The 17,122-nt window shown below is 52.5% G+C and overlaps 2 protein-coding genes across 2 annotated transcripts in view; one reads left to right on the plus strand and one right to left on the minus strand.

The window, feature by feature from the left end:
- The window catches only part of STX8 (syntaxin 8), a 107,574-nt gene extending 102,173 nt beyond the window's left edge, over positions 1–5,401 (plus strand). The window contains exon 8 of the mRNA XM_039390278.1: positions 4,398–5,401. Coding sequence (XP_039246212.1) covers positions 4,398–4,465 — 68 coding nt within the window. The 3' untranslated portion in view covers positions 4,466–5,401. The remainder of the gene's footprint in view (positions 1–4,397) is intronic.
- A 6,445-nt stretch (positions 5,402–11,846) lies between these two features.
- NTN1 (netrin 1) overlaps positions 11,847–17,122 on the minus strand; it is a 98,225-nt gene continuing 92,949 nt past the window's right edge. The window contains exon 6 of the mRNA XM_027742292.2: positions 11,847–12,281. Within this exon, the coding sequence (XP_027598093.1) occupies positions 11,953–12,281 (329 nt within the window). The 3' untranslated portion in view covers positions 11,847–11,952. The remainder of the gene's footprint in view (positions 12,282–17,122) is intronic.

Below are 17,122 nucleotides of genomic sequence, written 5' to 3' on the forward strand. Positions count from 1 at the left end.
TCAGCCAGCCTGTATTGACATGATCATTAACCCCCTGGACACTGAGGTGTAACTGGGGGTGCAGATTCCTCTCCTGGATGCCCAAACCCCTTCAGGTGGATTTGGAAGGAATTGTTTACATTTCTATGTGAAGCTCAGATTGGAAAGTTGTTTGTATAGGAGTAAATCAGGAACTCCAAACCAGTGACCCTCAGAGCTGATAAATCCTGGGGAGGGGGAATAGCCTGGGGACTTGGGTTGCCCCAGGTGACCCCGGGAAGATGGGGTGTGGTGTGAACCCCAGATCCTCTGCTCTCAGGGCTGGACAGAGCAGGAGAGACAGACTAAAGAGAGATCTTAACCTAGAGATTAATTACATGTATTTTAACCTTTTTTTTCCATCTTACATCTGAAAATTTGATCTTCACTGTTTCTGGAAAAGGTTTGGTGGGGTTTGAAGTATCAACCTCCCCTGAGCCCAGGGACTGGGAGGTCAGGACTGGGGGGATGAGCAGAGGTGTAGCTGATCTCAGCAGCAGCAGTAACCCCTGGCAGAGCAACAGGGCTGGTGCTCCCAGGAATGGTGGGGAGATCCCCATCCTGCCATCCTGCCATGCCCTGGAACTCAGTGTAAGCTGGGAACATGCTCTCTGCATTTCTGCTCTGCTCCTCCGAGCTGGATCAGCAGCTGGAACAGCAGCTGGAACACTGAGCCTTTAGCAGAGGGAGCTTGGAGTGGCATTTTCTCCAGCCTGCCTTCGTTATTTTCTCTGTAATTGCTCATAGATTTCTGCTTTCGCTTCCCACCTTTCCCTGAGAGATGCAGTTTGGATTTGTATTCCTGTCACTTTTGTGCAAGAATCTTTTCTTTGTTCTTGTCCAACTCCTGTTGACTCTGTTAGTGACTTTGATTCCTGAACTTCTCTTTGAGGGCTTCTTGTCAAGGGGAATATTTATAATTTACAGGACTTGAGCAGAAAAAAGAAAAAGGCAAAGCAGGCAGGGAATCCAGAATGCAGAATTCCTGTCAGATCCTATCCATAGCTTTTGTCAGGAAAGCATGTGAAACACCCAGGTTTAAAACCTTCAGATCCTTTTAATCTGCTATTCTTTGGTACAAGGGGGGAGAAAAATGTGTGTAACATCTGGTCTCTATCATGCAAGAGGTGCTTTGAAATTTGTGTGCTATTGGCAATTTATGTTGTCCTGTTCTCTGTGTGTGAATCACTCGGATCAGATCCCTGGTCACTGATGGGGGGGCACCAACACAGGCTGGCTCTGCTGCTCACATGGGATAAGGACTTGACCACTGCTTTTTGGCTCCAGGTTTTTAATACCAGTCTCTTTCCAGGAATAAAATCAGGATTATTTCATTTTGCTGTCCTGCTCTTACTGCCCTGAAGGTCTCCTGAAATTTTGGGTTCATTTGGCATTGCCCATTAGCAACACTTTATTCGTCCCCCACCTTCCCCTCTTCCTGCTGGGGAATAATTCAGGGTTTATGTGCAGTTTTTCTTGGGAGTTGTCAAAGAATAATTACACCCCATTAACTCCACTTTGTATCATTACTAATTCACACCTATAGAGTATTTTCCAAGCAACTGATCTCAGTTGTCTCTTAATTGCTCGAGTCCATAAACTCTGTTAGGCTGAAACTGTGCGAAGGATTTGCACCCTCTAAAACTTTTCCCTCCAGTGCAAAACATAACAGAGAATTGGAATGTGGTGGCTTTATCAGACCTTATTTCTTCCCTGTATAAGCAAATTATTTGCTTCTGGCTCTCTTGAAAACTGCAAAATGTATATTAAGGTGTATAAGACATGAGACCAGAAAGATAGTGAAAGGCTGAGAAAGTTGGAGCTGTTCAGTCTGGAGAAGAGAAGGCTCTGGGGAGACCTCAGAGCCCCTTCCAGGGCCTAAAGGGGCTCCAAGAGAGCTGGAGAGAGACTGGGGACACGGGCCTGGAGGGACAGGACAAGGGGAATGGCTTTAAACTGAAGGAGGGTAGATTTAGATGAGATGTAGGGAAGAAATCCTTCCCTGTGAGGGTGGGGAGGCCCTGGCACAGGTTGCCCAGAGAAGCTGTGGCTGCCCCTGGATCCCTGGAAGTGTCCAAGGCCAGGTTGGACGGGGCTTGGAGCCACCTGGGGTGGTGGAAGGTGTCCCTGCCCATGGCAGGGGAGTGTAACAAGATGATCTTTAAGGCCCCCCTTTCAACCAAAACCAGTCTGTGATTCCATAGATGGTGTTGCCAATAATCAGTTTAATAAACAGTTTCACCCAGGTGTCCTCTAAACAGAATCACCCAAACCATCCTTCCCACAGGGTGCAGTCACTGCTTCCTGCCCCTCACGAGCCAAAAAGCTTGTTCCCACTGCAGTGCCAGGTCCTGCCACATCCTAGGGCATCCCAGGTGGAGCACGTGGAGTTGCTGCCTTCTCTGCCAACAGCTGTTCCTGCAAGGAAAAGGCTCAGTGTCCAAGACCTGCTGGAGCCAGTGCAGGGAAGCGCAGCCCAAGCTCAGATAACAAATGGTTTCAACTGAGCATAAAAGAAAAAAAAATACTGTTGGTGGCAACTCTTATTTCCCTGGAAAAAAAAATCCTGGACCCCTGGCAGAGAAACAGTTTCTGCACAGAAAACATGACACTATTTACAAAAAGCAGTGTCTAATATCCTTTTCCAGCTTGGAAAGAGGGGTTTATTTTAATACATCCTTTTTTAATTGCCATGAGCTGGACTTGTAAATACTGTAAGTGGTTGAGTAATAGTCATGTGTGAGCAGACCAAAGGAAGGGACAGGTTTTCCGTTCCTGGAACCATTCCCACATCTAGGACAGAGAGACAGCACGGAGCAGATACTAAACACAAATAAAAGGCTCTTAATTAAAAGATCGTTTAAGCCCAGGGGACACCCCTGTGTGTGTGATGCCAGTGCCCAGCACAGTGGTCCAGCCAGGCAAGGAGTTTGTGTGTTGGGGGTGGTTGGGGAGGTGATGGGGGGACTGGAGGGATCCAGGCCATTCTCACTGAAACATTTCTTCCTTTCCTCTAAAAAAAGGAAGACAAAGGAAGGAGGTCCCCTAAGAAAGGGGGAGCAAAGGAGAAGGGAGGTAATTCTGCCCCTCTGCCCCCTCAGCTGAGACCCCCCTGCAGAGCTGCTCCAGCCCTGGGGCTCAGCACAGCAAGGACATGGAGCTGCTGGAGAGAGTCCAGAGGAGGCACCAGGATGATCAGAGGGATGGAGCAGCTCTGCTGGGAGGAAAGGCTGGGAGAGCTGGGATTGTTCAGCCTGGAGAAGAGAAACTTCAGGGTGACCTGATTGTGGCCTTCCAGTACATGAAGGGAGCTGACAGGAAGGATGGAGAGAGATTATTTCCAGGGGCTTCACACTGACAGAGAGTAGATTTAGACTGGATATTAGAAAGAAATTCTTGACTGTGAAGATGGGGAGGTCCTGGCACAGGTTGCCCAGAGAAGCTGTGGCTGCCCCATCCCTGGGAGTGTCCAAGGCCAGGTTGGACGGGGCTTGGAGCAACCTGGGCTGGTGGAAGGTGTCCCTGCCCGTGGCAGGGGGTTGGAATGAGATGGGCTTTAAGGTCCCTCCCAGCCCAAACCCCTCTGTGATTGTATGAATTAGTTTCCTCTAGCGGGTTCCCACAGCCATGTCACCTTGTCACTGTCGTTCAGTTGGGAGGGAGAGAAAATCTGCTGTGCTGGGTTTTGGGATCAGTCTTTAAAACGATCCATAACTCATGTTTTTTAACACTGTCCTTCAGAGCAGCTGCTGTGCCTGAATTGAGAAGTAGTTGTGAAGTTTTGTAAGATCACATTCATTAAGGTTTGGTGGGTTTGGGGGCAGGATGGGGCACAGGGAGCCACAAGCTGCATCGTGGGGCAGAGAACTGTTGGACTCTCTCCAGTGCTGGATGATCCACATTTTCCCAAGTCAGGCACATGCCTGAAAGCCTGTTTTTTTTGTCTGCACAGAGGTTTTTCTGAAAGCAGGAGAAGTTTGTGTTGGAAACAATTTCCTGATGCAATTTGGATTTCCTTCCGAATAATCCTTTGCCCCAGTGGGATGGTACAGAGGGATTCTAGAAAAGCTTAACTGGCCTCACCATGAGTTAAACACATCCCTTAGTCTTTGCATGACAGATGTTCAGGTAGGAAAATACCCTGCAGGGACTGTTAGAAAATATTTGAAGGGTCAGGAGGAGAAAGACCCTCTCTGCCAACGTGGGGGTTGAGTCCACGTCTCTGTCCCTGTGGCGGGTGTGCAGGGATCTGTGAGGGATGAGCAGAGGGAATCAGTCTCAGCTGGGTGGAGGAGCAGGACTCAGAGGAAGAATTTAATTGCAGGAAACCATTTGTAAATGCTGAAGGCACAACCTTAACGTTGTTCCATCTCTTGCAGGAATGCTGGTGGTGATCGTGCTGCTGCTCATCGCCATCGTCGTGGTCGCTGTCTGGCCAATTAACTAACACAGATCCAGGGCTGGTGGGAGCAGCTGCTCCACACCGAGCACAAGGACTCCAGAGAACAGCCTGACTGTGTGCAGAGACCTTCTGTTTTGGAAATAACCTCAGCAGTACCAGACCGAAGCCGTGTCCGCCAGACATCCGCTCTCCTTCGGCGCGCAGCTGAGCAGAGCTGTGTGATTTGGAGGATTTCAACGGGAAAAGGGCTCTCTTCCCACCTTCCTCTGGCACTCAGGCAGCAGCAGCTGTACAGTGGATACATCTCTCCTGCATCTGTGTCTGAGGATGTGCTGGTGCCACCTGCCCACCTGCCACCACTTCTGCTGAGCTCAGTCGTCCCGAGGGCTTTAAAATACTGAAAGGCAGGAGTGGTTTGGAGTGCAGCGACATTCCTCTGCTTCCTGATACCTTCCTTCAGAATGAAAATGCTTAACGGTTTTCAAGGAATAGTCTTGGGGAATGGCTGCACCTGGTTTCTCACAGGGTGGAATGTGAGAGCCCACAGAGCCCTTTGGGAGGGGCAGGACCCCCCATGGGCTGTGCAGAATCACTGGTGAGTCAGACCAGAGTTATTGGGGAGTTATTGATCTCCACAGAGAGAAATGTGAACAGCAGCAGGACTCACACCAGGCATGTGAGGGTGGAGAGCCTTGCCCTGGTGTCCTCCCCACAGGCTCTGCCAGGCTGACCACAGGAGATGTACCATCATTAACGTCCTGATCTCGGTGATCGAGCTCTGCCTCTTCCTTTATAACTTCTTGCACACTGTTAAAGCTGAGAAGAAGGATTACCCATCTCAAAACTAATGAAAAAGAAGTACTGAATGTTTGCTTCTGGCCAAGAAAATAATTATTTTGTTACACGTGTCAGTTTGATTTCAGAATTAATAGAGCAAGCAATAAATACTGAATAAAAGCTGATCCATTTATTTACAGTTTATCTGCCTGGGGTTTTATTGTTTCCTACCATCTCAAGCTGTCCATTAATGATTTATCCAACACTTACATTTCCTGAGTGCTGATTTGCAGAAGGAAATAAGCAATTTCTGTCAGACTTGACGTTTATTGTGAAGGTCTGTGAGAGTTGCCAACCCTGGGCTCGTCCTCACCTGCCCTGGTGGAGTGTCTTCCTTCACAGCTCTCAGCTGGCTCTTGGCACTCCTGTCCCTCTCCCTGCCTTCCACCCACACAGCTGGGGTGGGGGTGCTGCTCTGGGAGGAGGGAAGCCAGGGTGTCCTGGTGCTGTGTCCCCTGTTGAGGGACATCAAGTCATTTTGCTCTTCTGGGTTCATTTTCCCCATCTTAGTTGGGGCTTGGGCAGAGGCCCCTTCATTAAGGACTTGGTGCCCTGAGATGACCTTCAGCCATCTCCTTGCAGTGGGCAGGTGTTGGCTGGAGCTGAGGCTTTGACTCCATCACTCCAGGACCTGAGCTGGGAATGACAGAGGTGGCTGTGATGGGAGAAGATGGAGTTTTGCAGGAAGCAGAGGCAGGGAGCTGTTGGGTACCCCATGGAATACAGAGAATCATAGAATGGTTTGGATTGGAAGGAACCTTAAAGAACACCTTAAAGACCATGGGCAGGGACACCTTCTACTAGCCCAGGTTGCTCCAAGCCCCCTCCAGGCTGGCCTTGGACACTTCCAGGGATGGGGCAGCTTCTCTCAATACATGTCATTGAGAGTATCGTGTCCTACAATCGTAGGAACTGTGCCCTGGAGCTGGAGAGCAGCATTTCCTTGTCTTTGTGTGCCTGGGAATCGCACAGGGTAGGTGGAGAGAGGAGCTTGGTGGAGAAAAAGGCCAGTAGATCCAGCTGTGCCTCATGGCTTGGGCAGCAGCTTCAAACAGGGCTGTGCTGACACCCAGCCCGTGCTCAGTGCTTGGCACCAAAGGTCAGAGCTGGAGGAGAGACCAGCTCCACAAGTGCTTTGCTGTAGATTATCCTTGAAGCCTTTAAAAGTCCAATCCAGGTTGTGCCTGCTTGCTTTTCCTTAGAGATGCTTTGTCTTACAGCCTTCAGAGGAGGGGAGGGGGGAAAAAAAGTAAGTTTAATGTTCTTGTGGTTTTCAAGAGGACGCGGCGGGGGTTTGATTAGTTTATTGCTTGATGTCAGATTAGAAACGGAGCTTTAAGCAGGGCTGCTCCAGCTGGAAACGAGTAACGGGCGGCTTTGGAGACATGTTCCAAATTTGTGCATTCCTGCAGCTCTGCAGAGGGACTGACACTGGAAATGCTCCTGGAGTTGTTCCTCAGCAGCAGCCTGTGCCCCAGCCCTGAGTGGGATTTCACTCACGGAACAGCCCAGTGGATCTTCAGCGCCAGCAGCAGAACAACACGTGGTTTGTTGAGATGAGACCACGGGCTTGGGCTTCTAATTAGAACTGTCATTTACAGAGGGAATGAAGGTTTTGTTTGAATTCCCAGGACATGCAGGATGGACGTGTAACTCATCCCGATCAACGTTACATTGTGACTTTGTTCTGGTCGAGCCTTTGAAAAGGAGGTTTCTGACCCACTGGGTCCTCAGGCACATTTTTCCTGCTGGGTGGAAACACGAGGATTTGCTCTCCGAGATGTCGAACAAAGGGGTTCTCAGACTTGCCCTTTAGGTAACATTTAATGTGTTGTGTGGGTGAGGAATTTTATTAAAAAGCAGCAGATTTGGCAGCGTTCTGCTGTGAGGAGGAAAGCTGTGCTGTCTCCCTGCCCCACTAAAGAAAAGGGAAGGTTAAAATACGAGAGAGCTGCTGTTTTTTGGCTCTGAGCAGCAGGGTTGGAGAAGCCAACCTGCAGTGGCTTCTCCAAGCAAAGGTCTTCCTGGAATGTGCCCGGAGAGACACATTCCCTTTGCCTTCCCTTCCACTCCTCCCTTTCTCTCTTGGACGACATGCTCAGGACTTCAGTCGCTTCCAGTTGTTATTTTATCAAAAATACAAGTGCTGGGGGAAGGCCTGGTACGTGCTACACACACTTGGATGTCACAGTGCCCTGAGTAAAACGTCCCCGGCTCCTCTGTGAGGACAGAGGTGACCTTGGGAGGCTGCTGGGCATTTTCACATGCTCTCATTTCTGGTGTGAGCTCAGTGCTCAGGGCATGGATGGCTGGTCTCCCACGCTGCCTGGTGGGACCAGGCTGGGAGAACTGCTCTGGGTCTGGCCCTCAGTGGGAATAGGCTCATCCCCCTCTTTCCAGAGCCACCGTGTCACCTTTGGATGACTGGGCCACCTGCCTGGAGCCAGAGCAATGTGGGAAACCCATTTGCTCCTCAGTGGAGCCACAGGCGATGGCCCCGCAGCAGAGGGGGTGTCACTTGTGGCCCATTTGTCTGTGCAATAAAGATCTGAGATTTCTGACCTCCGAGATGTTTTTAGATCCATAAATTACCAATGATGCCGAGGGCAGGGTCAGGGGTCTGACCCCTCGGCAGTCTGCAGGACCTTTTGCCTGTATTTTTCTCCCTGGAAGTGTTTTGCTGCCTCAGTTCCCCCCTCCTCCAGGTTTCCATCCTGTCGGTGCCACCAGCCCTGGCCTGGGCTCGGGTGCAGCAGCAGCACTGGCCCCACTGATGCCCCGTGGGCGATGGGTGGTGGAGCTGATGCACAGGATGAGCAGGAGGGGACAGTGCTGGTGAGCAGCCTGTGCATGGGACAGAAATAGGTCTGGAGTGGGGTTGGCAGCTCCCCTGAGCCCAGACTGTGGATCTGCCCTGTCCCCTCACCTGTCCCCCAACTCTGTATGGGGTCCCACAGGTTTTGGCAGGCCCTGGCTCTGTCTCACTGCAGGGCTCAGTCTCCTCTGGCAGCCGAGGTGCTGGGAGGGGCCCCCCATCCCACCCCCATGTCTCCCATGGTGACCCACTGTCCCCACGGGCAGGGAGCAGTGCCAGGGGGATATTTGGGGGACGTGGCTGGGACTGGCAGTCAAAAATAGCCGTGCCACCTCAACCCTCAAGGGGACAATGTCCCTCAAGGGGACAATGGCAGACCCAGGGAGGCAGAGGGGACACCGTCACTTCCCCGTCCCTTGCCAGCCTGAGGGGTGGGAGGAAGCAGAGATCCATGCAGATTTTTACAGTTTACAAGAGTTTATTCAACTGGTTTCTGACTTTAGTTCTACCGAGTGGGTGCTGAACAGTTACAAGCTCCTTCAGGTAAATTACAGCCAATCTAACAAACAAACAAACAAAGAGGGGGACAAAAATAAAAACGAAAGAAAAAAAAAGGAACAACTGGGAAAACAATAAGAAAATCCACAACTTTTTCACGTGTCATTAAATATATTCATATATAATAACCATAATATATTAGTATGCATTGTAAAGAAACATCGCCCAAAGCAGTCTGCCATGGTCATAACTAAACAACATTTACAGTTCAAGATATTAACAGAAATAATAAAAAAAAAAAAATTGACAAAAACAATTGAACCCCAAAACAACACAGGTTTTGTGAGGGGACGAGGGGGGTGTGCGGGGAGAGGGCACGGACACGACGAGACGAACAGAAACGAGACGAAGCGACTTTTGTCGGGTGCTACCGTCAGTGATGATTGTTTTGGCATTTCAGCTGCTCTCCAGAGCCCTGCTGGAGGCACCACAGCCCCTTCCCTGGTCACCCCCACTGCCCTCCCGGCCCCCTGTCCTGTCCCCAGGGCCGTGGGGGGTTCTTTGCTGGTCGTGGTGCAGTTGGTTCCCCTCAGAGCTGCACCCCTGGCCGTGCAGGGCATGTTTAGGGGGGCATCTTGTCCCTCTTTGGGTGACTGGACAGAGGTGTCCCCCTAGGAGATGTCCTGGAGCAGGGGGTGGCTGCAGGGAAGTGCTGCATCCCTGGGCACCCCGAAAATGGGTGTGGGGGAGGCTGTGTGCCAGTTCCACCAGCAGCTCCTGCGGGTCAGGGTTACTGGGAGCGCATGAGGGGCACTGGGGGACTGTGCATGGAGTGGAGGGGTTTCCCTGGTCTGGTTGGAAATGCAAAACTCCAACAGGGATGATGGGACAGGGTCCTGGTGGGACAGGGATGGGGACTTCACCCCCGTGGGATCTGAGCTGTTCCATGTCCTGTGCGAACTCCTTTCCTTCAGATTTCCCAGGTTGTGTCTGTGCCTGGAGGGGTCTGGCCATGGCATGGAGTGGGTGGTGGTTCTTCTGCAGCCTCTGAGACCAGTGGGAGCAGGGAAGGGGCTGGGTGGTGTCCCTGGGTCAAGGCTGTGCTGGGGAGGGTGGCTGTGCTTGACAAGGCTGGAAAATGGGAGTCCAGGTGTGCTCAGTGGGCAGTTCCCAAGTCCTCAAGTCCCCTGGCCTTGCCTTCCTGCACTCCAAGTGAACTGGCTTTGGGTTGGATCCCGTTGGTTTTAGGCCATTTGAAGGTCTCCTGTGGTTCAAGACATGCCAAATAACCAAGGACATGCTGTCTCCAGCTGGTGGGGTGTCCCTGGCATCAGCTGACGTTGGCTGCAGGAGAGCATCCAACCCCCATTTTGGGGCTTTAAGTCTCCATTTAGACACTTGAGGTCAGATTTTGTTCCTCAAAACTTGGTGGCTTGGGTTCCCTGGGTTGCAAAACTGTCACCTCTCCTTGAGCTCTGAGATGAGAAAAACCAAGTCCGCTCTGGGAAAGGTGAGAAAACACAGACTTGAGGGGGATTTGCTTGATGTCCAGAGTGGGATTTTTCTCCTAATACCCGGACTAATTTTGGAGGGCCTTGTGGTGGCAGGGGGAGACTCAGCAGAGCTTGCTCCCTCCGGGTGGTGTCTCCAGCAACCCAGTGCTGGCTGGAGCTTCCCTGGGAGCCTCCACTTTGCACCTATTTACATGGCTGCCTCGCTTTATGGTGGTTTATGTCATTATATAAATATTGTCAATTGCTATAAAACAAGGCAAAACCACTGGAAAATGTCATAAAATAGATGTTTCCAAGTTTCCTAAAAGGAAAAATATCAGGGAGGTTTTGCTTTTCATAGCGACTAATGTTTGCTTCTCCTCCAGGTACCCGTCCTGCCCTCCCTGCCTTTCCTGTCTCCCTGGATGAGGTGAACTCGGATATCCCCATTCCTCACGGGCTGGGGTGGCAGGGGAGCAGCCTGGCACGGGGGTGCAGTGCCTGGGTGACAGCTCAACAGCCAGTCCTGCCCTCAGGATGCAGGTTGGAGGTGAGGCAGCCCCTACCTGGCTTAGTTGTGTTTGTGATTTGAAATTGGGAAATTTAAATTCGGAGTTTTCACCCCCAGCAGAAGGAGGAGAACAGTTTGGGGAGCTCCAGGTGGGTTACATCTTATTCATCCAGTCCCTTCCCTCGGGCAGGTCTCTGCCCTGCACGGGCTCCACCTCAGCCAAGCCTTAGAGCTCTACCCTGGCCCCACGGGGACAGTCCCTGGCACTCACTGTCCCACTCCTTTGTCTCCAAGGAAGTGGCCACCTTATGCAGGGATGCCAGGGAGCTACAGCTCCGGAGGGAGTGAGGGCAGAGCTGGTGTGGATTTGGGAGAGCTGCCTGAGTTCGGGAGTGAAACCAGTGGCCAACCAGGACCTGGGTGTCATCTGCACAGATTTTCTGTCATCTGAGGGTTCATGGTCTGCTGACAGCACCAGAGAGGACCGAGCCCATGAAGGAGATCTCAGGGGTGGCCACAATGGAGACTCAGGGATCTTCTGGAGCACTTCTGGGACTGGATGCCAGTTTTTGGCCGAGTCTGGGTGTTTCCTTGGGGAACCTGGTTATTAATTCCTTGACTGGGAATCGGGAGGGCACCCCGTGGGCTCACGCTCCTTCAGTGTGGGGGGGACAGCACTTCTCAGGACGTGGGGGCTGGAGCGAGGAGTCACTCCCCGAGTTATGCACATGGGGAAGTCGCCCACCAACAAGGTCCCCTCTTGGCTGTGCCTAAACTGGGCTCAGAGCATCATCACGGCTGGAGACCTCCCCAGGGACCACACAGCAGTGGTGGTTACGGCTCTGGGGTACCCAAGTCTTCGATAACCCGTCAGTCGATCTCGGATCTGTCCTCGGCGAAAAGTCTCTGTTTAGTTTCCTCTACAATAACTGTCTTGGTCAACCTAAGCTGCGAATACGTATTTTGGGGATGGAGAGTTAATTTCCAGCGTTGCTGTTGATTAGTTTCTTACAGGTCTGATGTTCCCATGCCATGCTTTGGAAGCAGCAGATGTTGGCAGCTGGAAGGCAGTTTGGTGTCTCTGAGTTCTTCGGCAATGGGGGGCAGGAAGAAGCGTGGGGGGGCACTGGGTGCCACACCCACACTCCTCTGGGTTTGTGTCCATGTGCACGGTTGTTTTTGTTGGGTTTAGGTTTTGTTTTCCCCCGGAACACGAGGTGCAATCCCGACAGCCCCACGGCCGCCACCCCCCTCCCGTCCCCCCAGCCCGCCCCGGCGGCGCGTCCCCGTCGCCGGTCCCTGCCCGCCCCAGCTCTACACAAAGCAGCATGCACAGTCAGTCTCTCCCTCCCGCGCCCTCCGTGGCCTTCTCCTCCTTTTAGGCTTTCTTACACTTCCCCTTCTTCTCCCGCTGCTGGAACTTCCTGAGCCGCCGGGCCCACGTATCCCGCCACTGGATCACCAGGCTGGTTTTGTCCGCAATGATGCCGCTCTGGTCAGGAGAGTCCTCGTTGTTGCCCAGCAGCAAATACTTCTTCATGGGCTTGATTTTGGGGCACTTGCACGCTATGTCCTTGGAGTGGATCCACAGGGTCTGGTCTCCGCGCCGTATCCGGTTGCTCCCTTGTTTGTAGACGGAGATGATGTTGACCGTGAACTTCCACCAGTCAGCATTTTTTTCCGCTTTCAGGATGTGGATCTGAACAGCTGGAAAAAAACGACACACGAGGCAAGAGAGGAAAAGATGTTACCGTCTGAGCTGGTGAGAAGAAAATGAATTTCAAGTCCTACCTAAAAGGGCTGTGTGAGGAAGAAGGGTTTTATCTCCGGAGCTCAGGCTGGGGGTGGCAGCGGACAAGGGTGGTGGGTGCCCCAAAACTGACCCTGTCCCCAGGCCACCCACCACAAGCAAGAGTAGCCAGTTCTGGCATCTGAGGGTCTCAGCAAAGGCTCTAAGGCCACCACAGACTTGGGAGATGCTCTCCAGCTCTGCTGCCACACACAGCCCTTGGTTCCCAGGGAGAATGGATGTGGTAACCCAAGGCCCACGGGGGCTGCAGGAGTGGCTGTAACAGCAAGAACCATGGCATTCCTTGTGCTGGCAGCCCTGGGAATGACACAGGGCTACCCAGAGCAGTGGCAGGGAGCAGGTTGCTTGTCCTCCTCTGTGTCCTAGGGAGGACCAGCATCTCCCAGGGCGTGGTTGTGAAACAAGCACAGACAGAGCAGCTCCCGGGGATGTTGGTGCAGCAACATCTGCCCCAGCACCTGTGAACTCTTAAAGTGATCAGAAAATCTTAAAAAAAACCAGGTGGATTCGTGTACACCGGACCTGTCTTTTCCCTTGAAGCCACAAGCACAGAGAGAATTCAAACCCTGGGACAGCTGGTGCCTCCAGCCTCGGGGGTGGCCCGAGCACAGGGCAGAGCCCCATGCACGAGGTGTTGTAGGGGGCAGGACAGGGAACTGCCTGTTCCCAAACAGTGCTAAAGCCCCAGGCTGCAGTCCTAGGACATGGGATGAATATTCTTTCCAATCCACATGTCCAGAGAGCAGCTCATGCTTCAGCCAGAGGAACCCTCCAGCCCCTCTGCTCTCCTTTCCTCACTGGATGGGCAACTTGGTGCTTCTGCACCAGGACCCTCAGGCAGCCCCAGGTTTTAAGAGAAGATGAGCCCCAGTCTGGAGCAAAACACTGGGACTGCTCCTTATCTCCAAGCACTTGGAATCTGGAGGTAGGAAAGACCTGTGTGGGGCTCCAGCACACCTGCTCAGGGGCAGTGCAAGGAGGGAGCTCCTCATGAGACCCCGGCCTTGGACCAGGACACTGAGCAGGTTCAGACCTTTGGAGGGATTTGGAAACGAGGAGGATCCCTGGTCAGGTGTTTCCAGGAGATGTTCCTCAGTCAAGGTTGTCCATGTCTTGCTGTGGAAAAAGCCATTGCTGGAAAAAGCACAGAAAAAGGACTGAGGGTGGGGCTCAGTGATCACAAGGAGAGGTCAGTGGCAGTGTCCAACTTTACTTCTGGCTCTGGCAGTCACTGGAGCATCTCTGCAGGTGCTGAATAGCAGCCTTGGGCTTCAAGGGGATAACTTAGTGTGCAGCAGCCTGGCAGAGAACCGGGAGATCACAAACTCCCGAAGGAGGACTGACATGGGAGCACAACTGTGATCCATAAGCAAGGTGATGATGTTTTCCAAGCCTGTGGCTGATGCTGTGTAACCTCCCCTGTTGCCCCGTGGGCTGAGAAAGCCTGGGGAGGGCTCAGCCCTCCAGCACTGCACCTCTTGCTCTTTCCTGAAACCCGGTTCCTACGTGACATTATCCCTGCAGCCACCAGCAGCTGGGCAGGAGTGGTGGCCCAGGGTCCCACCAGGGACAGAGAGGAGAGCTGGCTCAGCCACCACTGGGGGGGGAGAGGGCTCTCTACAAGGTTGTCCACAAAGGTGCTGCAGAGCTGGGATGGTGCTGGACACCTGGATGCTCGAAGGGAGGGCTCTGCTCACGAGTGAGTTCAGAAGCCCCTGCAGCCACCATGGTTTTGTCCTGCAGCCCAGGTGGCCCCAATGGTGACTTCTGCCAGCCTTCCTCCTCCTCTTCCTCCTCCTCCTTGGACACCTCGCCCATGCTGGACCACATCCATGTCTCCTGGCCATCCCTACAGGTGCTGCTGTGCCCTCCTCAGGTGACATCCTTGGCTTTAACCCTGACTTGGGTTTAAATCAAAGGGAAGGAAAGAGACCCACATGGGAAAGGGAGCATTTGGCCCCCACAGCACGGTGAGGAAGAGGAGATACAAGCTCCTGCTGCACCAGTGAGCTTCCTCCTGACAGCAGTTCCTCACAGTGCAGGGGTGGCAAATGAGGATGGGAGCTGCAGTCAGCTGGGATTGCATCCTCCAGGGAGTCTGAACACATTCCTCCTCACCAAAAGTCAGCTTCCAGGAAAATATCCTCACCAGGCAGTGACTACCCAGCCCTCCTAGGGTTGCTGACTGTTGCTGACTGTCCCCACCAGCAGAGACAGAGGCAAAATCCCGGGTGGTGACGCCAGCCCTGGCTGGGAGAGCAGGCAGGGGCTCCGTGCAGGCTGGTGCAGCCCAACTATAAAGTGCTTTTTGACTAAATCTTTGAGCTTTTCCCTTTTTCCCACTCTTCCCCCGTGCCCTGGGAGCTATAACCCCCTACCCATCCACCTGCCTGTCTCAGCTGTCTGGCCAGGCCCAAGCAGGGCCAATCCTGCTTCTATAAATTAACAGCAGGAGAAGAAACCCCCCAAAAAAACAGGCAAAACTCTCTCATTTGCCTTTTAACAACCCAATTTCCCCCCACCGGGGTTAGGGGTGGAGGAGAATCACCCCCTCTATAAAAACACACCATGCCAACTGATCCCAGGCTCTGGGAGGAAGCAGAGCTCTGCAGCCCAGCACAGCTTTTTAACACGTTGCAAAATATATGGGGTATTTTTTTTCAGAGCATGTCATGGAGGCCAGATGCTTTCATTAAAAAAAAAAAAAAAAAAAAAAAAAAAAAAAAAAAAAAAGGAAAAAAAACAACCCTAAGCTCTGACCATGTATTTCCCTGTCTGGTGTGAAGGTAACAAAATGTGAAGATTAGCCAATTTTTATTTTTTGGAAACAAATCTTTCCAAAAGAGCTTAAACCTTTGACCTGCCTTGGGTCCACACTGACAAAATGGAGAAAATGAATGAAAAGGAACCGGAGAGAAGTGGTTACAGGAAACTCTGCTCTAAAACACACAGTCTGTATTTTTTTTGATGTCAAGGCCCCCGTCTCTTATTTTTTTCCCCTTTTATTAATGAAGTGGAAGGAGTGAAAGCTTTGAGGAAGGCTTGGCTGGCGTGGCTGCAGCTGCCTCCCCTGACAGCCCGTTTTCTGCCCATAACTTCACATCCAGGACATGCAGTTCCCCCTGAGCCTGGTTTTGGAGTTCAGGTTTAGCAGTGCCTTGCTGGGGTGTCTCAGTGGTGGAGTGGGACCAGCTTGTCCAGCGTCTCCCAGAGGACACAAGACATGCAGAGATACAGAAAGGTACCAGGAGGTACCTAAGCTGGCTCCCCTGAGTGAATCCCCAGGGATTTAGACTCTCATTTCTCGTGAAAGAGAAGGTTTCAGCCCCTTCATGATTTGGAGGGGGCTCAGCTGTGCCCCCCCCCCCCCAAGCTGGTTTTAGTGCTTGGTGTTGTCCTTACCTGCCATTTCCCAGGGCAAAGCTTGGCTTTATCTGTGCCCTGGTGAACTGCTCTCACTTTGCTCTCCCACTGAACCCCTGTTACCAAGACTGTCCCTGTCACCACATCCCTGGAAAAACATCCCTGAAAGCATCCATGGGGCAGCCAGATGAAAGGATGCAACAGGGGATGATGGTTATTCACCACTGGGGAGATGGTGCTCCCCTGGCCATGATGCCCTGGGAGTGGGTGATGACCTGGAGCAGGAGCACAAAAATCAAACAAACTGCAGCTTTCACAGTGCTGCTGCTCCAGCTGGGGCTGGTGACACTGGTTTCCAGTGAGGATGGGCCCCAGTGCAGGCTGGTGACACTGGTTTCCAGTGAGGATGGGCCCCAGTGCAGGCTGGTGACACTGGTTTCCAGTGAGGATGGGCCCCAGTGCAGGCTCCAAGCCTGGCAGAGCCTTGGGGCTGCCTGTGGCTTGTCCCTGAGCTTTGCAAACAGTGGGGAGCTGAGTCCTGCAGGCAATCTGGGGCTGCTGCACCCCAGACACCCCCACAGCTCCAGGGATTTTTCTCCAGGGATTTTTCTGTTCTGCTCCCTGTCAGCCCCAAAGGAGCCCCAGTCAGCAATGGGCATGGGGAGCTGGGGGACCTGGTGAGCACACAGAGCCGCCCCATGAACCACATCCCACCCTACACTGGTGCTCCTGGACCACAAATCCTGCCTGGATGGTGCCTTACAAGTCTCACCACGTTATGCTGCTTTGGAAGAAAAAGGTGGCCGAGTGGCCCCTGGGCTGTGGGAGGGGATGGAGTGTCCCTGCTCCCCTCCTGCATTCCCTGGAGCTCAGCTCAGGGGCTCAGGATGCTGCCTGGCTCCTGGAGGCTTGGCAGGGAGCCTCCAGCCACAAGAAAGACCCAAAGGCTGGATGCTGGAGATGAAAGCAGAAGGGTGGATGGCTTGATGTTAATAAAAACAAAACCCAACCCAACCCAAACCCTCCAAACAACATGTCTGAGGGCAGCTGCACAAGGCTTAAAGCAAAGCAGCTCCTCACAGCATTCAGAGACCATGAGTCAGGGGCCCAAAAATCCTGGGATTGCCATGAAAAGAGTGAGGCTGGGAAAAAAATTAATTATTTAAATTTTCAGGTTTGCTTTTGGCGTTTGTGATAAATCTCCTGCTTTTGAGGTTTCCCCTGCCAAGGCTGACCTAGGGCTGGGCTGCAGGGCCAAACCTGTGCATCCTATTGTGGATACACAGAATATTGTGTATATCCTATGCACTGACCTGTCCATGGGAGCTTCCAGAGACTGGGAGCATCACTGTGCTGGCCCCTGGGAAAGATTCCC

The sequence above is a fragment of the Pipra filicauda genome, unplaced genomic scaffold (assembly GCF_003945595.2).
Source record: "Pipra filicauda isolate LSUMZ 115617 unplaced genomic scaffold, ASM394559v2 scaffold80_size11013439_pilon, whole genome shotgun sequence".
NCBI classification, from domain to species: domain Eukaryota; kingdom Metazoa; phylum Chordata; class Aves; order Passeriformes; family Pipridae; genus Pipra; species Pipra filicauda.